This window comes from Tachyglossus aculeatus, chromosome 1 (assembly GCF_015852505.1).
Source record: "Tachyglossus aculeatus isolate mTacAcu1 chromosome 1, mTacAcu1.pri, whole genome shotgun sequence".
NCBI classification, from domain to species: Eukaryota; Metazoa; Chordata; class Mammalia; order Monotremata; family Tachyglossidae; genus Tachyglossus; species Tachyglossus aculeatus.
Window position 1 is genome coordinate 1,722,693 of NC_052066.1, and position 22,315 is coordinate 1,745,007.

At 49.7% G+C, this 22,315-nt stretch overlaps 2 protein-coding genes across 2 annotated transcripts in view; both read right to left on the bottom strand.

Moving 5' to 3' along the window:
* Positions 1–17,805, bottom strand: part of LOC119932558 (uncharacterized protein PB18E9.04c-like) — a 44,503-nt gene extending 26,698 nt beyond the window's left edge. Inside the window, exons 1-3 of the mRNA XM_038751892.1 lie at positions 17,748–17,805; positions 17,536–17,603; positions 16,820–16,973 (exon numbers count right to left, since the gene is read on the bottom strand). Of these exons, the coding sequence (XP_038607820.1) occupies positions 16,820–16,973; positions 17,536–17,603; positions 17,748–17,805 (280 nt within the window). The remainder of the gene's footprint in view (positions 1–16,819; positions 16,974–17,535; positions 17,604–17,747) is intronic.
* Positions 16,662–22,315, bottom strand: part of HEG1 (heart development protein with EGF like domains 1) — a 125,942-nt gene continuing 120,288 nt past the window's right edge. Inside the window, exon 15 of the mRNA XM_038752134.1 lies at positions 16,662–18,222. Within this exon, the coding sequence (XP_038608062.1) occupies positions 18,070–18,222 (153 nt within the window). The 3' untranslated portion in view covers positions 16,662–18,069. The remainder of the gene's footprint in view (positions 18,223–22,315) is intronic.

The following is a 22,315-nucleotide window of genomic DNA, read 5'->3' on the forward strand; positions in this document are numbered from 1 at the left end:
GAAGTGACTTGCCCAAAGTCACACAGCTGTCAAGTGGTGGAGCTGGGATTTGAACCCACGACCTCTGACTCCAAAGCCCGGGCTCTTTCCACTGAGCCACGCTGCTTCTCAAAAAATGGCTTTTGTTAAGCGCTTACTATTTGCAAAGCACTGTTCTAAGCGCTGGGGGCTACAAGGTGATCAGGTTGTCCCACAGGGGGCTCACAGTCTTCATCCCCATTTTACAGATGAGGGAACTGAGGCTCAGATAAGTGAAGTGACTTGCCCAAGATCCCGCAGCAGGCATGGGGCAGAACAGGGATTCGAACCCATGACCTCGGACTCCAAAGCCCGGGCTCTTTCCACTGAGCCACGCTGCTTCTCTAAAGCATGTGGAAAACCATGTGGATCAGCCAGGGCCACTTAATAATTACAATAATACTAATAATAATGGCATTTGTTAAGCGTTTACTGTGTGCAAAGCACTGTTCTAAGCACTGGGGGCATACATGGTAATCAAGGTTGTCCCACGTGGGGCTCACAGTCTTAATCCCTATTTTACAGCTGAGGTAACTGAGGCTAGAGAAGTTAAGTGACTTGCCCAAGGTCACACAGCAGACATGTGGCAGAGTCAGGATTCGAACCCATGACCTCTGCCTCCCAAGCCCGTGCTTCTTTCCATTTAGCCAAGCAGCTTCTTAGTGTGGCCAGTGGACAGAGGGGAGGGCCGGGGGTCAGGCACCCCGGGGTTCTTGGCCCTGCTCTGCCCTGTGCCTGCTGCGTGAACTGCCGCTAGTCACGGAACCTCTCTGGGCCTCAGTTTCCTCTTCTACACAATGGGCCAAAGATCCCTCACTGTCCCTCCCACTTAGACGGGGATTCCCAGGAAAAGGCAGGGCCCATGTCCCATCTGATCGTCCCCAGGCTGGGCAAGGTTGCCCACAGTTTTGACACCTGTCTACACATTTCGTTTTGTTGTCTGTCTCCCCCTTCTAGACTGTGAGCCCATTGTTGGGTAGGGACCATCTCTATATGTTGCCGACTTGTACTTCCTAAGCGCTTAGTAATAATAATAATAATGATGGCACTTATTAAGCGCTTACTCCCCTTTTAGACTGTGAACCCACTGTTGGGTAGGGACCGTCTCTATATGTTGCCAACTTGTACTTCCCAAGCGCTTACTACAGTGCTCTGCACACAGTAAGTGCTCAATAAATACTATTGATTGATTGATTACTATGTACAAAGCACTGTTCTAAGCACTGGGGAGGTTACAAGGTGATCAGGTTGTCCCGGGGGCGCTCATTTTACGGATGAGGTAACTGAGGCCCAGAGAAGCTAAGCGACTTGCCCAAAGTCACACAGCTGACAATTGGCGGAGCCGGGATTAGAATCCATGACCTCTGACTCCAAATCCCGTGCTCTTTCCACTGAGCCACGCTGCCGGTGCTCTGCACCAAGTAAACGCTCAATTAAAAAAAAACAAACCCTCCGCGACTGCCCCAGAGGAGCCCGGTGGGTACAGGGGAGGGGGTGACTGGCAGGTGGCAGAGAAAGAGACTTTGCCCAGGGGCAGGGTCATGCTGGGGTATTTGGGGGGCTGGAGGAGTCGCCCCTTTCTGCCTCTTACCCCGGACACCTGTCTGGTCATAAAGGAGCAGGCCTCTCCCCTCTCCCCCGGTTTATTAGGGGAAATAAAGCTGACCACACCCGGCCCTAAAGTGAGTAATTCCCCACCCCAACCCCTGCTGATCTGCCTGGGAAAACCCAGCTTTCCACTCCACTAGCCACCTGGCCTGGACACTCGGACATTTATTCATTCATTCTATCATATTTATTGAGCACTTACTGTGTGCAGAGCACTGTACAAAGCGCTTGGGAAGTACAAGTTGGCAACATATAGAGACGGTCCCTACCCAACAACAGACTCACAGTCTAGACGGGGGACACTAGCCTGGTAGAAGGGGCTACCCTTCCTGACCCTCTGGAGATCTGGATGCCCCTCCCTGGGCTCATCAATCAATCAGTGGTATTTACTGAGCACTTACTTCGTGTAGAGCACTGTATTTATTTTACTTGTACATATCTATTCTATTTATTTTATTTTGTTAGTATGTTTGGTTTTGTTCTCTGTCTCCCCCTTTTAGACTGTGAGCCCACTGTTGGGTAGGGACTGTCTCTATATGTTGCCAATTTGTAATTCCCAAGTGCTTAGTACAGTGCTCTGCACATAGTAAGCGCTCAATAAATATGATTGATGATGATGAGAGACACACAATGATGCTCCCTCGCTTCAAAGCCTTATAGAAGGCCCATCTCCTCCAAGAGGCCTTCCCTGACTAAGCCCTCCTCTCCTCTTCTCCCTCTCCCTTCTGCGTCACCCTGACTGGCTCCCTTTATTTATCCCCACTCCCAGCTCCACACCACGTATGTCCAGACCTGTAATTTTATTTATTTCTACTAATGTCTGTCTCCCCCTCTAGATTGTAAGCTCTTTGAGGGCAAGGAATGGGTCTGTTTATTCGGTAGTGTGCTCTCCGAAGCCCCTAGAACAGTGCTCAGCACATGGTAAGCACCCAATAAATACGACTGAATAAATGATTGAATACAGTATAACAGAATTAGTGGACACATTGCCTGCCCATACCGAGCTTACAGTCTAGTTGGGGAGATCATCATCATCATCATCATCATCATCATCATCATCATCAATCGTATTTATTGAGCGCTTACTATGCGCAGAGCACTGTACTAAGCGCTTGGGAAGTACAAATTGGCAACATATAGAGACAGTCCCTACCCAACAGTGGGCTCACAGTCTAAAAGGGGGAGACAGAGAACAAAACCAGACATACTAACAAAATAAAATAAATAGAATAGATATGTACAAATAAAATAAATAAATATAAATAGAGTAATAAATATGTACAAACATATATACATATATACAGGTGCTGTGGGGAGATGGACATTAAATGAATAATTTAGCACATATAATTTAAAGATCAGAGAAGCAATGTGGCCTAGTGTATAGAGCATGGAGTCAGAGGTGTCTGGGTTCTAATCCCGGCTCTGCCGATTGTCTGCTGTGTGACCTTGGGCAAGTTGCTTGACTTGTCTGTGCCTCAGTTCCCTCATCTGTAAAATGGGGATTGAGACTGTGAACCCCATGTGGGACATAAACTTTGTCCAACCTGATTAGCTGGTATCTATTCCAGGGCTTGACTCATAGTAAACGCTTAACAATTAACCATCATCATTATTCTTGAGAAGCAGCGTGGCCTAGTGGATAGAGCATAGCCTGAGAGTCAGAAGGTCATGAGTTCTAATCCTGATGCTACCACTTGTCTGCTATGTGACCTTGGGCAAGTCACTTCACTTCTCTGGGCCTCAGTTACCTCATTTGTCAAATGGGGATTGAGATTGTGAGCCCTACCTGGGCTAAGGACTGTGTCCAGCTCAATTTGCTTGCATCCACTCCAGCGCTTAGTATAGTGCCTAGCACATAGTAAGTGCTTAATGAATACCATTATTATTATTATTATTATTATTATTATTATTATTATTATTATTCATAGGTGTTGTGGTGTTGGGGGTGGGGTGAATATCAAATGTCCAAAGGTCACAGATTCAAGTTCATAGATGCCATAGATTACTCGCTTTATTTTATTAATGATGTGTATAGATCTATAATTCTATTTACCTATTTTGATGGTACTGATGCCTGTCAACATGTTTTGTTTTGTTGTCTGTCTCCCCCTTCTAGACTGTGAGCCCGTTGTTGGGTAGGGACCGTCTCTATATGTGGTTGACTTGTACTTCCCAAGCGCTTAGTACAGTGCTCTGCACACAGTAAGCGCTCCATAAATACGATTGGATGAATGAATGAATGCTCTGCACACAGTAAGTGCTCAGTAAATATGATTGAATGAATGAATGAATAAAAAAGGGCATGTTCACTGTGTGGAAAGCACATGAGTAGCAGCATGGCTCAGTGGGAAGAGCGTGGGCTTTGGAGTCAGATGTCATGGGTTCAAATCCCAGCTCTGCCAATTGTCAGCTGTGTGACTTTGGGCAAGTTACTTCACTCCTCTGGGCTTCAGTTCCCTCATCTGTAAAATGGGGATTAAGAGTGTGAGCCCCCCGTGGGACAACTGGATCACTTTGTAACCTCCCCAGCGCTTAGAACAGTGCTTTGCACATAGTAAGTCTTTAATAAATGCCCTTATTATTATTATTATTATTAATAATAATAATAATCATCACGGGTGATTATTACTTTACATAACAATAAATCACTTTATACAGCAATAAACAGACACATTCCCTGCCCACAAGGAGCTTAACAATGCTTTGAAGGTGGAAAGAGTTCCAGGCCAGGGGGAGGATTTGGGAAAGGGGCTCACCCTGACCATGATTGATTGATTGATCGATCATCATCATCAATCGTATTTATTGAGCGCTTACTGTGTGCAGAGCATTGTACTAAGTGCTTGGGAAGTACAAGTTGGTATATATGTATATATGCATATATGTATATATGTATGGTATATATGTGTATATGTTTGTACATATTTATCACTCTATTTATTTATTTTACTTGTACATATCTATTCTATTTATTTTATTTTGTTAGTATGTTTGGTTTTGTTCTCTGTCTCCCCCTTTTAGACTGTGAGCCCAATGTTGGGTAGGGACTGTCTCTATATGTTGCCAATTTGTACTTCCCAAACGCTTAGTACAGTGCTCTGCACATAGTAAGCACTCAATAAATACGATTGATGATGATGATGATGAAGTTGGTAACATATAGAGACAGTCCGGAATAAGTCTCAAGGCTCCAGGGCTTTTAGATTTTGTGGGGGGACACCCTGAGCCCAAGGCCCTGGGCGGCAGCCCCTAAATCAACCCATATTTGGTATGTATTGAGTGCTTACTTCACGCAGAGCACTGTACCAAGCGCTTGGGAGAGTTCGCTATAGAAGTCGCATGGTGTAGTGGAAAGAGCACAGGCCTAGGAATCAGGAGGTCATGGGTTCTAATCCGGGACTGGCCCTTGTCTGCTGTGTGACCTTGGACAAATTACTACACTTCTCTGGGCCTCAGTTACCTCATCTGGAAACTGGGGATTGAGACTGTGAGCCCCACATGGGACAGAGACTGTGTCCAACCCGATTTGCTTGTATCCACCCCAGCGCTTAGTACAGTGCTGACACAAAGTAAGCGCTTAAGAAATACCATTGTTATAATAATAATGGGAAGCAGCGTGGCTCAGTGGAAAGAGCCCGGGCTTTGGAGTCAGAGGTCGTGGGTTCAAATCCCGGCTCAGGCACTTGTCAGCTGTGTGACTCTGGGCAAGTCACTTCACTTCTCTGTGCCTCAGTGACCTCATCTGTAAAATGGGGATAAGACTGTGAACCCCCCGTGGGATGACCTGATCACCTTGTAACCTCCCCAGCACTTAGAACAGTGCTTGGCACATAGTAAGTGCTTAATAAATGCCATCACTATTATTATTATTATTATTATAACAGAGTGGGGAGATACGTTCCCTACCCACAAGGAGATGACAGTCTAGAGAGGGAGACAGACATTAATATAAATGAATGAATAAATGATGATAATAATAATAATGATGATATTTGTTAAGTGCTTACTATGTGCCAAGCACTGTTCTAAACGCTGAGGTAGATACAAGGTAATCAGGTTGTCCCACGTGAGGCTCACGATCTTAACCCCCATTTTACAGATGAGGGAACTGAGGCACAGAGAAGCCAAGTGACTTGCCCAAGGTCACACAGCGGACAAGGGGCGGAACTGGGATTAGAACCCATGTCCTCTGACTCCCAAGCTCAGGCTCCTTCCACTAAGCCATGTGGACATAAGTGCTGTGGGGCCGAAGGAGTGGTGAATGAAGGGAGCAAACCCAAGTGTGAGGGTGACGCAGAAGCCTGAGGGAGAAGCAGAAAGCAGAGCTTAGTCAGGGAAGGCCTCTTGGAGGAGGTGGGCCTTCAGTAAGTCTTTGAAGCGAGGGAGAGTCACTGTCAGTCAGTTATGAAGAGAGAAGGAGCTCCAGGCCATAGGCAGGACGCGGGTGAGAGGTCAGCAGTCATCATCATCATCAATCATATTTATTGAGCGCTTACTATGTGCACAGCACTGTACTAAGCGCTTGGGAAGTACAAATTGGCAACATATAGAGACAGTCCCTACCCATCAGTGGGCTCACAGTCTAAAAGGGGGAGACAGAGAACAAAACCAAACATACTAACAAAATAAAATAAATAGAATAGCTATGTACAAGTAAAATAAATAAATATATAAATGATAGAGTAATAAATATGTACAAACATATATACATATATACAGGTGCTGCGGGGAAGGGAAGGAGGTAAGATGGGGGGATGGAGAGGGGGACGAGGGGGAGAGGAAGGAAGGGGCTCAGTGTGGGAAGGCCTCCTGGAGGAGGTGAGCTCTCAGCAGGGCCTTGAAGGGAGGAAGAGAGCTAGCTTGGCGGATGGGCAGAGGGATTGGGGGCATTCCAGGCCCGGGGGAGGACGTGAGCTCTCAGCAGGGCCTTGAAGGGAGGAAGAGAGCGAGCTTGGCGGATGGGCAGAGGGACTGGGGGCATTCCAGGCCCGGGGGATGACGTGGGCCGGGGGTCGATGGCGGGACGGGCGAGAACGAGGTACGGGGAGGAGAACGAGGTACGGTGAGGAGTCAGTTAGATGAGAACTGGAGTAATCTGTCCAGCCTGATCCCACCGTCTGGACATTGTGTTTTGTCAAGAGAGTCTCCTGGAGCCTCAGAGAGGCTAATTTCCGAGGAAGCAAAGAGAGGCATTGTCGCCTAACGGACAGAGCACTGGTTTGAGAATCAGAAAGATGTGGGCTTTAATCCCATCAGGCAAAAGCTCCTCGCCCTGGGCTTCCAGGCTGTCCATCCCCTGGCCCCCTCCTACCTCACCTCCCTTCTCTCCTTCTCCAGCCCAGCCCGCACCCTCCGCTCCTCCGCCGCTAATCTCCTCACCGGGCCTCGTTCTCGCCTGTCCTGCCATTGACCCCCGGCCCACGTCTTCCCCCTGGCCTGGAATGCCCTCCCTCTGCCCATCCGCCAAGCTCGCTCTCTTCCTCCCATCAAGGCCCTACTGAGAGCTCACCTCCTCCAGGAGGCCTTCCCAGACTGAGCCCCCCTCCTTCCTTTCCCCCCTCCTCCCCCTTCCCATCCCCCCCAGCTTACCTCCTTTCCCTCCCCACAGCACCTGTATATATGTATATATGTTTGTACGTATTTATTACTCTATTTATTCATTTTACTTGTACATATTTATTCTATTTATTTTATTTTGTTAATATGTTTGGTTTTGTTCTCTGTCTCCCCCTTCTAGACTTTGAGCCCACTGTTGGGTAGGGACTGTCTCTATATGTTGCCAACTTGTACTTCCCAAGCGCTTAGTACAGTGCTCTGCACACAGTAAGTGCTCAATAAATAAGATTGATTGATTGATAGGGCAGGGGGGATGAGGAGGAGGAGAGGAAAAAGGGGGCTCAGTCTGGGAAGGCCGCCTGGAGGAGGTGAGCTCTCAGTAGGGCTTTGAAGGGGGGAAGAGGGCTAGCTTGGCGGATGTGTGGAGGGAGGGCATTCCAGGCCAGGGGGAGGACGTGGGCCCGGGGTCGACGGCGGGACAGGCGAGAACGAGGCACAGTGAGGATGTTAGCGGCAGAGGAGCGGAGGGTGCGGGCTGGGCTGGAGAAGGAGAGAAGGGAGGTGAGGTAGGAGGGGGCGAGGTGATGGACAGCCTTGAAGTCGAGAGTGAGGAGTTTTTGCCTGATGCGTAATAATAATAATAATGATGATGATGGTATTTGTTAAGTGCTTACTATGTGCAAAGCACTGTTCTAAGCGCTGGGGGATACAAGGTGATCAGGTTGTCCCAGGTGGGGCTCACAATCTTAATCCCCATTTTACAGATGAGGTAACTGAGGCCTTTTAGACTGTGAGCCCACTGTTGGGTAGGGACTGTCTCTATATGTTGCCAATTTGTACTTCCCAAGCGCTTAGTACAGTGCTCTGCAAATAGTAAGCACTCAATAAATATGATTGATGATGATGATGATTAGAACCCATGACCTCTGACTTCCAAGTCTGTGCTCTTTCCACTGAGCCACGCTGCTTCTCTAGACTGTAAACTCATTGTGGGGAGGGAATGTGTCAGTTTGTTGTTTTATTGTACTCTCCCAAGCACTTAGTATAATGCTTTGCACACAATAAGAGCTCAATAAATATGACTGAATTGACTTGAATGGAATCATCCTTTTTTTTTAAGTGGCATTTGTTAAGCACTCACTATTTGGCCAGTACTGTACTAAGCACTGGGGTAGATAAAAGCTAAGCAGGTTGGACCCAGTCCCTGTCCCAATCTTAATCCCCATTTGATAATAATAATAATAATAATGGCATTTTATTAAGCGCTTACTATGTGCAAATCACTGTTCTAAGCGCTGGAGAAGTTACAAGGTAATCAGGTTGTCCCATGGGGGCTCCCAGCTTTAATCCCCATTTTACAGATGAGGTAACTGAGGCACAGGGAAATTAAGTGCCTTGCCCAAAGTCACACAGCTGACAATTTGCGGAGCCGGGATTTGAACCCATAACTTCTGACTCCAAAGCCCGTGCTTTTTCCACTGAGCCAAGCCGCTTTCCTCATTTGATAGATGAGGAAACTGAGGCACAGAGAAGTGACTTGCCCAAGTTCACCCAGAAGACATATGGTGGAGCTGGGATTAGAACCCAGGTGCTTCTGACACTCAGGCCCAGGCACTAACCACTAGGCCAAACTGCTTCTCTCCCACTGTTGGGTAGGGACTGTCTCTATATGTTGCCAACGTGTACTTCCCAAGCGCTTAGTACAGTGCTCTGCACACAGTAAGCGCTCAATAAATACGATTGATTGATTGATTGATCTACGAGGCAACACTCCTTCTCCATTCACTAGCTCACGCTGCTTCACGCTGCATATTGTGAGGCCCCTGTATCGAGTGGTCCATTCATTCCTTCATTCATTCAATCGTATTTATTGAGCGCTTACTGTGTGCAGAGCACTGTACTAAGCGCTTGGGAAGGACAAGTCGGCAACATATAGAGATGGTCCCTACCCAACAGCGGGCTCACGGTCTAGAAGGGGGAGACAGAGAACAAAACAAAACATGGAGACGTGGAGACATGGAGACATGGAGACAGGTGTCACCAAGATTCTTTGCCTGTTCTTTGCAAGATTCTTTGCCAACTTGTACTTCCCAAGCGCTTAGTCCAGTGCTCTGCACACAGTAAGCGCTCAATAAATACAATTGAATGAATGAATGAATGGAAACCCACTAATCCCAGCTCTGCCACATGTCAGCCACGTGACCTGGGGCAGGTCACATCACTTCTCTGGGCCTCAGTTCCCTCATCTGTAAAATGGGGATGAAGACTGTGAGCCCCATGTGGGACGGGAACTGTGCCCAACCCAATTAACTTGTACCTACCCCAGTGCTTAGACCAGTGCTTGGCACATAGTAAGTACTTAGCAATGCCATTATTATTATTATTATTGATATTATTATTATTATTATCGTCAGGGGACAAGCAATCTCCTCCCCTGTTCTCTCTCCCTCCCTCCAGGCTTGCATATCCTCCTGCCTTCAGGACCTCTCCACCTGGCTGTCCTCTCTCCACCTAAACCTCAAAATGTCCAAGACTGAGCTCCTCATCTTCTCTCCCAACCCCTGCTCCCTGACTTTCCCATCACTGCAGACGGCACTACCATCCTTCGCATCCCATAAGCCCGCGACCTTGTTGTCATCCTCGACTCCGCTCTCTCATTCACCCCACACATCCAATCCATCACCAAAACCTTCCGGTCTCACCTTCACGACATCTCCAAGATCCCCCCTTTCCTCTCCATCCAAACTGCTATCTTGTTGGTACAATCTCTTATCCTATCCCGACTGGATGACTGCATCGGCCTCCTCTCTGATCTCCCATCCTCCTGTCTCTCCCCACTTCAGTCTATACTTCACTCTGCTTCCCGGATCATCTTTGTGCAGAAATGCTCTGGGCATGTTACCCCGCCTCCTCAAAAATCTCCAGTGGTTGCCTAACCACCTCCACAGCAAGCAAAAACTCCTCACCCTCGGCTTCAAAGCCCTCCATCACCTCGCCCCCTCCTACCTCACCTCCCTTCTCTCCTTCTCCAGTCAGCCCGCACCCTCTGCTCCTCTGCCGCCTTACCTCCTTCCCCTCCCCACATCACCTGTATATATGTATATATGTTTGTACGTATTTATTACTCTATTTGATTTGTACATATTCTATTTATTTTATTTTGTTAATATGTTGTGTTTTGTTCTCTGTCTCCCCCTTCTAGACTGTGAGCCCACTGTTGGGTAGGGACCGTCTCTATCTGTGGCCAACTTGTACTTCCCAAGCGCTTAGTACAGTGCTCTGCACACAGTAAGAGCTCAATAAATACTATTGAATGAATGAATGAATGCCGCTGCTAATCTCCTCACTGTACCTCGTTCTTGCCCGTCCCACCGTCGACCCCCGGCCCACATCCTACCCCAGGCCTGGAATGCCCTCCCTCCACACATCTGCCAAACTAGCTCTCTTCCTCCCTTCAAAGCCCTTTTAGAGCTCACCTCCTCAGTGCAAGCGCTTAGTACAGTGCTCTGCACATAGTAAGCGCTCAATAAATACGATTGATTGATTGATTGATTCCCACACTGAGCCCCCCTTTTCCTCTGTTCCTCCTCCCCTCCCCATTGCCCCCACTCCCTCCCCCTTCCCCTCCCCACAGCACTTGTGTACATTTGTACATATTTATTATTCTATTTATTTTATTAATTTTATTAGAACAGTGCTTTGCACGTAGTAAGCACTTAACAAATGCCATTATTATTATTATTAATGATGTGTATATAGCTATTATTCTATTTATTTATATCGGCGCCTGTCTACTTGTTTTGTTTTGTTGTATGTCTCCCCCCTTCTAGACTGTGAGCACGCTGTTGTGTAGGGATTGTCTCTATTTGTTGCCGAATTGTACTTTCCAAGTGCTAGTACAGTGCACTGCCCACAGTAAGTGCTCAATAAATACAACTGAATGAATGAATCTCACACCTAACTCTATCCCCTCCCTCACCAATTCTCGCTCCAGTGAGCCAGCACGGTCCATCCCACATCCTTGACTCTTTTCTCTCCATCCCAGCCTCTCCTTGTATCCTATGTTCTGGGAATCAGGTGTGTGGCATCCCTAGACCTGAATTAATTAATAGTGTCTTTGGCCTCACCTCATTTGAGTGGGACTGTCTCTATATGTTGCCAATTTGTACTTCCCAAGCGCTTAGTACAGTGCTCTGCACATAGTAAGCGCTCAATAAATACGATTGATGATGATGATTTGAGTGGCAGCCCCGTCAGAGGACAGGCCTAGCTTGCAAGCACCGTTTTGGGCACTGCACAGTTGCCAGTGGGCGCTCAGCGGATAACGTTACTGTGCTACTTAGTAGTTGCTCCACAAATAAAATAGAGCTGGATACCGGTGTGGGGTAGGAGGGGACGGGTGCAGGGAGGAGCCCAGGGGACCAGAGACACAGAGGAGAAGCACAGTGGTGTAGTGGATCATCATCATCATCAATCGTATTTATTGAGCGCTTACTGTGTGCAGAACACTGTACTAAACGCTTGGGAAGTCCAAGTTGGCAACATATAGAGACGGTCCCTACCCAACAGCAGGCTCACAGTCTAAAAGGGGGAGACAAAACCAAACATACCAACAAAATAAAATAAATAGAATACGAGCATGGGCCTCAGAGTCGGAAGCACACTTGTCTGCTGTGTGACCTTGGGTAAGTCACTTTACTTCTCTGGGCCTGTAGTTACTTCATCCCTTCCCCACAGCACCTGTATATACGTATATATGTTTGTACATATATATTACTCTATTTATTTATTTATTTTACTTGTACATATCTATTCTATTTATTTTATTTTGTTAATATGTTTGGTTTTGTTCTCTGTCTCCCCCTTCTAGACTGTGAGCCCACGGTTGGGTAGGGACTCTCTCTATATATTGCCAGCTTGTACTTCCCAAGCGCTTAGTACAGTGCTCTGCACACAGTAAGTGCTCAATAAATACGATTGATTGATTGATTGATTCATCTGTAAAAAATGAAGATTAAGGGTGTGAGCCCCTTGGGGGACAGGGACTGTGTCCACCTGATTACCTTGTATTTACCCCACTGCTTAGACCAGTGCTTGGCACGGAGTAATGCATAAAAAGTACCATAATTATTATTATTTGACAGCTGAGGGAACTGAGGCCCAGAGAAGTGAAGTGCCTTGCCCAAGGTCACACAGCAGACAAGTGGTGGGGCCGGGATTAGAACTCATAACCTTCTGATTCCCAGAGCCGGGCTCTGTCCACTACCCCGTGCTGCTTCTCAAATGAGGATGAAGACCGTGAGCCCCACGGGGGACAGGGACCGTGTCCAACCCGATTTGTCCGTATCCACCCCAGCGCTTAGTACAGTGCCTGGCGCATAGTAAGTGCTTAACAAATACCACTTTTAGTATGAATTTTTATCGCCACAGGGAACCAAGAGCAGACGGACATCGGTCCGGTGGCCCGGGGCTTCTGGTCAGCCCGGCACGGACAGAGCGGGCCTCTGTACTTCCCAAGCGCTTAGTACAGTGCTCTGCACACAGTAAGCGCTCAATAAATACGATTGATTGATTATGTGGCTCTTGCCAGCTGGCCCCACCGGGGCCTAGGAGCCACCCTCCCCTGTCGAAGTCCCCGCCGAGACTGACTCGGTCAGGTGATCAATCAATCAATCAATCAATCGTATTTGATGACTGTCAGGCACACTCTGCATGCCAGGGGTGAGGAAGGGAGAGGACCGACAGCCTGAAGAGTGGGGACCATGGCTTATAATAATAATAATAATAATAATAATAATAATAATAATAATAATAATAATAATAATAATGGTATTTGTTAAGCGTTCTAAGCGCTGGGGAGATTATAAGGTGATCAGGTTGTCCCACGTGGGGCTCACAGTCTTCATCCCCATTTTACAGATGAGGTCACTGAGGCACAGAGAAGTTAAGTGACTTGCCCAAAATCATACAGCTGACAAGTGGCAGAGCAGTTGCCCGGAGGCTGGGCAACAACAAATATAGTATTTGTTAGACACTTGCTATGGGCCAAACTTCCCGCTCAGGAGGGCACCCGGAGAGTTTTCAGACCTCTACCTGTCTCGGCTACAATAACGATGGTATTTATTATGCGCTTATTATTTATTTTATTTTGTTAGTATGTTTGGTTTTGTTCTCTGTCTCCCCCTTTTAGACTGTGAGCCCACTGTTGGGTAGGGACTGTCTCTATATGTTGCCAATTTGTACTTCCCAAGCGCTTAGTCCAGTGCTCTGCACATAGTAAGCGCTCAATAAATACGATTGATTGATTGATTGATTATGTGCGAAGTACTGTTCTAAGCGCTGGGGGGTATACAAGGTGATCAGATTGAGGGGGAGTCAAACGGAGGCCTGTCCAGTCCATTCCTAGATTGGGCAGTGGCTAGTGGGAGGAAGGCCATAGCCCACTGTTGAGTAGGGGCCGTCTCTATATGTTGCCAAGTTGTACTTCCCAAGCGCTTAGTACAGTGCTCTGCACACAGCGCTCAATAAATACGATTGAATGAATGAATGAATGAATGAATGAAAACTCTCCCACGCTGGGCAGCAGCGGCACCAGAGAGAGTCCAGGGAGGAGATTCAAGTTTACTGCCCAGAGGAGGTGATGGTCAACTAGAGAAGCAGTGTGGCTCAGTGGAAAGAGCCCGGGCTTGGGAGCCAGAGGTCATGGGTTCAAGTGGCTCCGCTACTTGTCACCTGTGTGACTTTGGGCAAGTCACTTCACTTCTCTGGGCCTCAGTTCCCTCAACTGTAAAATGGGGATGAAGAGTGTGAGCCCCGTGAGGGACAACCTGATCACCCTGTATCCCCCCCAGCGCTTAGAACAGTGCTTGGCACATAGTAAGCGCTTAACAAATGCCATAATAATAATAATAATAACTTCCGGATTTTGACCAAGAAAACTCTCTGGGTCCACTACCAGAACGATAATCATTTTTAGACTGTGAGCCCACTGTTGGGTAGGGACTGTCTCTATATGTTGCCAACTTGTACTTCCCAAGCGCTTAGTACAGTGCCCTGCACACAGTAAGCGCTCAATAAATACAATTGATGATGATGATGATGATGATGATATTTGTTAAACGCTTGCTATGTGTCAAGCCCTGCTCTAAGCGCTGGGGTAGATACAAGATAATCGGGTTGTCCCACGTGGGGCTCACAGACTTAATCCCCATGTTACAGATGAGGTCACTGAGGCACAGAGAAGTGAAGTGACTTGCCCAAAGTCATATAGCCCACTGTTGGGTAGGGACTGTCTCTATATGTTGCCAATTTGTACTTCCCAAGTGCTTAGTACAGTGCTCTGCATACAGTAAGCGCTCAATAAATACGATTGATGATATAGCTGATAAGTGGCAGAGCCGGGAATAGAACGATGGCAGATGGAGAACAGGGCGTTCTGGGAGAGATGTGTCCGTGGCGGCGCTATAATAATAATAATAATGATGGTATTTGTTAAGTGCTTACTATGTGCAAAGCACTGTTCTAAGCGCTGGGGAGTTTACAAGGTGATCAGGTTGTCCCACGGGGGGCTCACAGTTTTAATCCCCATTTTACAGATGAGGCAACTGAGGCACGGAGAAGTGAAGTGACTTGCCCAAAGTCACACAGCTGACAAGCGGCGGAGCCGGGATTTGAACCCATGACCTCTGACTCCAAAGCCCGGGCTCTTGCCACCGAGCCACGCTGCTTCACACGGGTCCGAAATGACTCAAACGCTTAAGACAACGGGCCAAGCACTGTTCTAAGCGCTAGGTCGATCCAAGTTAAGCAGTTTGGACGCGGTTTCCGTGCCACCTAGGGCTTGCACTCTTGATCTCCATTTTTCTTCTTCGTGGATTCACCCCCTTCAGAACATCCCGTCTTCTAGCATAAGATCGTTCTGATATGACTAATAACAATAATAATAATTGTGGGATTTGTTAAGCGCTCACTACTATGTGCTCTGCCCCGTGTCTGCTGTGAGACCTTGGCCAAGTCACTTCACTTCTCTGGGCCTCAGTTCCCTCATCTGGAAAATGGGGATTAAGAGTGGCGGGATTAGAATCCGCATCCTCTGACACTCAAGCCCGTGCTTTTTCCACTAGACCGCACTGCTTTTCTGAGGCCGGGTGGATGGAAGACAGAAACAGGGACAGCGTCATGGCCAAGCGAACAGAGGATCTGGCTTCCCTCTAGACTGTAAACTCCCCCTGGACACAGAACGTGTCTGCTAATCCTTTGGATTGGACTCACCCAAGTGCTTAGTACAGTGCTCTGCACATACTAAATGCTTGATAAATACCACTGATTGACTGATTCTAATAATAAAAATAATAATAATGGCATTTATTAAGCACTTACTATGTGCAAAGCATTGTTCTAAGCGCTGGGGAGGCTACAAGGCAATCAGGTGGCGGGGCTCACAGTCTTCATCCCCATTTTCCAGATGAGGTCACTGAGGCACAGAGAAGTTAAGTGACTTGCCCAGAGTCACACAGCTGACAGTTTGCGGAGCTGGGATTTGAAGGCCTGGCTCTGCCACTTGTCGCCTGTGTGACGTTGGGCGAGTCACATGGCATATTGGATACAGCCTGGGCCTGAGCATCAGAAGGTCGTGGGTTCTAATTCTGACCCCACCACGTGTCTGTCGTGCTACCTTAGGTAAATCACTTCACTTCTGTGGGCCTCAGTTGCTTCATCTGTAAAATGGGGCTTGAGACTGCAAGCTGCATGTGGGACAGGATTTGTTCGTATCCACCCCAGCGCTTAGTACGGTGCCTGGCACATAGTAAGCACTTAACAAATACCAAAACCATTATTATTATCATTCCCTCAGGCTCAGTTGCCTCATCTGCAAAATGGAGATTAAGACTGTGAGCCCCCCGTGGGACGTGGACTGCGTCCAACGTGATTAGAACAGTGCTTGGCACATAGTAAGCGCTTAATAAATGCCATCATCATCAATAGTATTTATTGAGCACTTACTATGTGCAGAGCACTGTACTAAGCGCTTGGGAAGTACAAATTGGCAACATATAGAGACAGTCCCTACCCAACAGTGGGCTTACAGTCTAAAAGGTGGGCTCACAGTCTAAAAGATTATCAAGAATCTACCCCAGTATTTTGTTCAGTGCCTAACACATAATAATAATAATAATAATGGCATTTATTAAGTGCTTACTATGTGCAAAGCACTGTTCTAAGCTCTGGGGTGGATACAAGGTGATTAAGTTGTCCCACAAGGGGCTCACAGTCTTCATCCCCATTTTACAGATGAGGCAACAGGCACAGAGGAGTTAAGTGACTTGCCCAAAGTCACACAGCTGACAACTGGCGGAGCCGGGATTTGAACCCATGACCTCCGACTCCAAAGCCCGTGCTCTTCTCCACTGAGCCACGCGGCTTCTCTAGCGAGCGCTTAGCAAATAACATATTAAAAAAAATGCTTAATGAATATAATTTTTAAAAAAGCCAAACTGACTGGTGTTTCGGTTTTATTGGCTCTGACTAGAACGCCAGAAGACCTTCCCCAGGACCCACCAGGGCAGACCCCGGCCCTAATTCATGCCCTGTGGGGGGGTGGGGGTGACACGTGGTTTAAATAACCCGCACGGACTGGATTCACACCCGCCCTCCCGTGCACACGGCGTGCACACGGCGTGCACACGGCGTGCACACGGCATGCGTACACGGACAGCAGACCCGCACAGCGAGGGCCGAAATGGGGCGATTTGGGGGACGGGGGCATCGCGGACCTTGTTCTTCCCCGCCTGCCCGACACCGAACCAAAGGAAGCTCCTTGGGGGACTGGGGCCCTGGACCGCTCCTCTTCTACAGTGCCAAGTGCTTACAACAGTGCTCAGCACACAGTAGGCGCAAGCACAGTGCTCTGCCCAAAGTAGGCTCCAGGGTAGTGCTCCACACTCAGTGGGTGTCCGGTACAGTGCTCTGCACACAGTAGGAGCCCAGAGCGGTGCTCTGCACAAAGTAAGGGCCCGGAATAGTGCTTTCGCACACCATAGGAGCCCAGGACGGAGCTCTGCCATGCAGTAGGTGGCCAGTACAGTGCCCTGCACACATAGGCATAAGGGACAGAACTTTGCACATAACAGGTGGCCAGTACAGTGTTCCGCACACAGTAGGTGGCCAGTACAGCCATCCCATGCTTGGGGCTGGGGGGAGATGGCAGGCCCAGCTCCAGGATGGATCTTGGACCCCAGAGGGAGGCCGAGGGGGGGGTGGGGGGGGGTGGGCTCTTCCCCGGCCTGCGTCCCGGGGAGACCCCCAGGCCTCCTGAGCTGGGCAGGGCATCTTGGGCACCCCAGGGCTCACGGCCCCACCTGGCCGGGCAGGGGTCCCGCCGATGCCCCTCCCGCCAAGCTCCTTGCCCCCAACTGGCCCTGAGGGAGTCCGACGCAAGCCACCCGCCCACATCTGGCCCCTTCCCAAGGGTTGCTCATCCTCCTTCCCTGACCCGGCCTGGTCCTCCCCATCACCGCCATCCCGGGGGTCAGCACATCCACAAGGCAAGGAGACCACCTGACCTGCCTTCTGCGGGGTCAGCACGCCCTCGAGGTGTGGAGACCACCCAGCCCCCTCCATGCCTGCGGTCAGCGCATCCACCGGCTGAAGAGACCCTCCGGCCCACCCCTCACCGTCCCCAGGGTCAGTGCATCATTCATGGAGCTGCTGGGATGGCTTGGCCAGGGTCCCCAAGGTCTTCTCGGACAGCAAATCCACAAGGTGTGGAAACCACCAGGCCCGGGCCTCTCCATCCCCTGGGGTCAGCGCGTCCTGGAGCTGAAGAGGCGGCCCGGCCGGGGTCGCCACCATCCCCGGGGCCAGGGCATCCTGGTGGCCGGGAGACTAGAAGTAATCTCTCCTGCGGCTGTCGTCGCTGACAAAGGACAGGTTGTACTGGCCGGGGTAGACGCAGGAGTGCCGGGAGCCGGGGCCGCCAGGGAAGGCCGGGAACTGACCATTCTGCTGCTCTGGGTCCGAGCTCCTCAGGTGGGCGGGCTGGGGGGGGGACACACAGAGACGGGGGCAGCGTCAGAGACAGGGCCAGACATCAGAGATTCATTCATTCATTCATTCAATCGTACTTATTGAGCGCTTACTGTGTGCAGAGCACTGTACTCAGCGCTTGGGAAGTCCAAGTTGGCAACATATAGAGGCGGTCCCTACCCAACAGTGGGCTCACAGTCTAGGTAGGGGGAGACAGAGAACAAAACAAAACATATTAACAAAATAAAATAAATAGAATAAATATGTACAAATTAAATAAATAGAGTAATAAATACGTACAAACATATATACAGGTGCTGTGGGGAGGGGAAGGAGGTAAGGTGGGGGGGGATGGGGGGAGAGGAAGGAGGGGTCTCAGTCTGGGAAGGCCTCCTGGAGGAGGTGAGCTCTCAGTAGGGCTTTGAAGGGAGGAGAGAGCTAGCTAGGCGGATGTGCGGAGGGAGGGCATTCCAGGCCAGGGGGATGATGTGGGCCAGGCGTCGACGGTGGGACAGGCGAGAACGAGGCACGGTGAGGAGATTAGTGGCAGAGGAGTGGAGGGTGTGGGATGGGCTGGAGAAGGAGAGAAGGGAGGTGAGGTAGGAGGGGGGCGTGGTGATGGACAGCCTTGAAGCTGAGGGTGAGGAGTTTCTGCCTGATGCGCAGGTTGATTGGTAGCCACTGGAGATTTTTGAGGAGGGGAGTAACATGCCCAGTGAGTTCTGCACAAAGATGATCCGGGCAGCAGCATGAAGTATGGATTGAAGTGGGGAGAGACAGGAGGATGGGAGATCGGAAAGGAGGCCGATGCAGTAATCCAGTCGGGATAGGATGAGAGACTGAACCAGCAGGGTAGCAGTTTGGATGGAGAGGAAAGGGCGGATCTTGGCGATGTTGTGAAGGTGAGACCGGCAGGTTTTGGTGATGGATTTGATGTGAGGGGTGAACAAGAGAGAGGAGTCGAGGATGACACCAAGGTTGCGGGCTTGTGAGATGGGAAGGATGATAGTGCCATCAACAGTGATGGAAAAGTCAGGGAGAGGGCAGGGTTTGGGAGGGAAGATAAGGAGTTCAGTCTTGGACATGTTGAGTTTTAGATGGCGGGCAGACATCCAGATGGAGATTTCCTAGAGGCAGGAGGGATGCGAGCCTGGAGGGAGGGAGAGAGAGCAGGGGCAGAGATGGAGATTTGGGTGTCATCAGCGTAAAGATCAATCAATCAATCAATCAATCGTATTTATTGAGCGCTTACTATGTGCAGAGCACTGTACTAAGCGCTTGGGAAGTACAAATTGGCATCACATAGAGACAGTCCCTACCCGATAGTGGGCTCACAGTCTAAAAGGGGGAGACAGAGAACAGAACCAAACATACCAACAAAATAAAATAAGTAGGATAGAAATGTACAAGTAAAATAAATAAATAAATAAATAAACAGAGTAATAAATATGTACAACCATATATACATATATACAGGTGCTGTGGGGAGGGGAAGGCGGTAAGGCGGGGGGATGGAGAGGGGGACGAGGGGGAGAGGAAAGAAGGGGCTCAATCTGGGAAGGCCTCCTGGAGGAGGTGAACTCTCAGCAGGGCCTTGAAGGGAGGAAGAGAGCTAGCTTGGCGGATGGGCAGAGGGAGGGCATTCCAGGCCCGGGGGATGACGTGGGCCGGGGGTCGATGGCGGGACAGGCGAGAGCGAGGTACAGTGAGGAGATTAGTGGTGGAGGAGCGGAGGGTGCGGGCTGGGCAGTAGAAGGAGAGAAGGGAGGTGAGGTAGGAGGGGGCGAGGTGATGGAGAGCCTTGAAGCCCAGGGTGAGGAGTTTCTGCCTGATGCGCAGATTGATCGGTAGCCATTGGAGGTTTTTGAGGAGGGGAGTGATATGTCCAGAGCGTTTCTGGACAAAGATAATCCGGGCAGCAGCATGAAGTATGGATTGAAGTGGAGAGAGACACGAGGATGGGAGATCAGAGAGAAGGCTAGTGCAGTAGTCCAGACGGGATAGGATGAGAGCTTGAATTAGCAGGGTAGTGGTTTGGATGGAGAGGAAAGGGTGGATCTTGGCAATGTTGCGGAGCTGAGACCGGCAGGTTTTGGTGACGGCTTGGATGTGAGGGGTGAATGAGAGAGCGGAGTCGAGGATGACACCAAGGTTGCGGGCTTGTGAGACGGGAAGGATGGTAGTGCCGTCAACAGAGATGGGAAAGTCAGGGAGAGGACAAGGTTTGGGAGGGAAGACAAGGAGCTCAGTCTTCGACATGTTGAGCTTTAGGTGGCGGGCGGACATCCAGATGGAGATGTCCTGAAGGCAGGAGGAGATGCGAGCCTGGAGGGAGGGGGAGAGAGCAGGGGCAGAGATGTAGATCTGGGTGTCATCAGCGTAGAGGTGATAGTTGAAGCCGTGGGAGCGAATGAGGTCACCAAGGGAGTGAGTGTAGATTGAGAACAGAAGGGGACCAAGCACTGAACCTTGGGGAACTCCCACAGTAAGAGGATGGGAGGGGGAGGAGGAGCCTGCAAAAGAGACTGAGAAAGAACGACCGGAGAGATAAGAGGAGAACCAGGAGAGGACGGAGTCTGTGAAGCCAAGGTCAGATAACGTGTTGAGGAGAAGGGGGTGGTCCACAGTGTCAAAGGCAGCTGAGAGGTCGAGGAGGATCGAGGAGGATTAGGACAGATGATGTAAAGATGATAGTTGAAGCCGTGGGAGCGAATGAGTTCATCAAGGAAGTGAGTGTAGATCGAGAACAGAAGGGGACCAAGAACTGACCCTTGAGGAACCCCTACAGTAAGGGGAGGGGAGGGGGAGGAGGAGTCCGCAAAGGAGGGTGAGAATGAACGGCCGAAGAGAAGAGGAGAACCAGGAGAGGACAGAGTCTGTGAAGCCAAGATTGGATAGCGTGTTGAGGAGAAGGGGGTGGTCCACAGTGTCGAAGGCAGCTGAGAGGTCGAGGAGGATTAGGGTAGAGTATGAGCTGTTGGATTTGGCAAGCAGGAGGTCATTGGTGACCTTTGAGAGGGCAGTTTCCATGGAATGTAGGGGATGGAAGCCAGATTGGAGGAGGTCGAGGAGAGAGTTGGTGTTGAGGAATGCGAGGCAGCGTGTGTAGACGACTCATTCAAGGAGATGAGAGTCCGATGCAGAGACAGGGACGGGGTCAGAGATGGAGCTAGAACCAGGCCCCGGAGATGAGACAGAGTCAGTGACGGAGATGGTGTCAGAGACGGAAGCAGTGTCAGAGACAGAGACAGCATCAGAGACAGTACTAAGCACCAGAGATGAGAGTCAGACACAGAGACAGGGACAGCATCAGAGGTGAAGACAGGGTCAGAGGCGGAGACAACAGCAGAGACAGCACCAGGTACTGGAGACGAGACCGAGTCGGTGACAGAGGCGGGGACAGCGTCAGAGACAGAAAGGGCACCAGGTACTAGAGATGAGACAGGCATCAGTGACAGAGATGGCATCAGAGACAGTGCCAGTCAACAGAGACGAGATAGGGACAGAGACAGGGAGAGAGGCAGAGACAAAGCAAGGGTCAGAGGCAGCTACAGAGAAAGAAGCAGAATCAAAAGCAGAGTTCAGAGGTGTCAGAAGCAGGGCCAGAGATCAGTCAGAGATATCGGCGGGGTCAGAGTCAGAGACAATGTCAGGGTCAGAGGCGACTTCAGAGACAGAGAAGAGAGGCAGAATCGGCAGCAGAGACAGGGTCAGAGACAGAGGTGGGGTCAGAGATGGGGTCAGGGTCTGGAGGAGTGTCGGAACAAATGGATTCCAACCCCCCCCCACTGCCCACCCCCAGCCCCCTGACCCCTAACCCCCCAGCAGGAACACAAGGAAAACCAGGTCCTCCCGCTTGCCCGAGCCTGTAGAAGAGAAGGCTGATGGGAGATGAGGGGGAGAGAGGGAGAGAGGAAGGACAGGGGAGAGACAGAGACAGAGAGACAGAGCAAATCCCCCCCCCCCCCCCGCCCTTTTAGACTGTGAGCCCACTGTTGGGTAGGGACTGTCTCTATATGTTGCCAATTTGTACTTCCCAAGCGCTTAGTACAGTGCTCTGCACATAGTAAGTGCTCAATAAATACGATTGATGATGATGATGAGA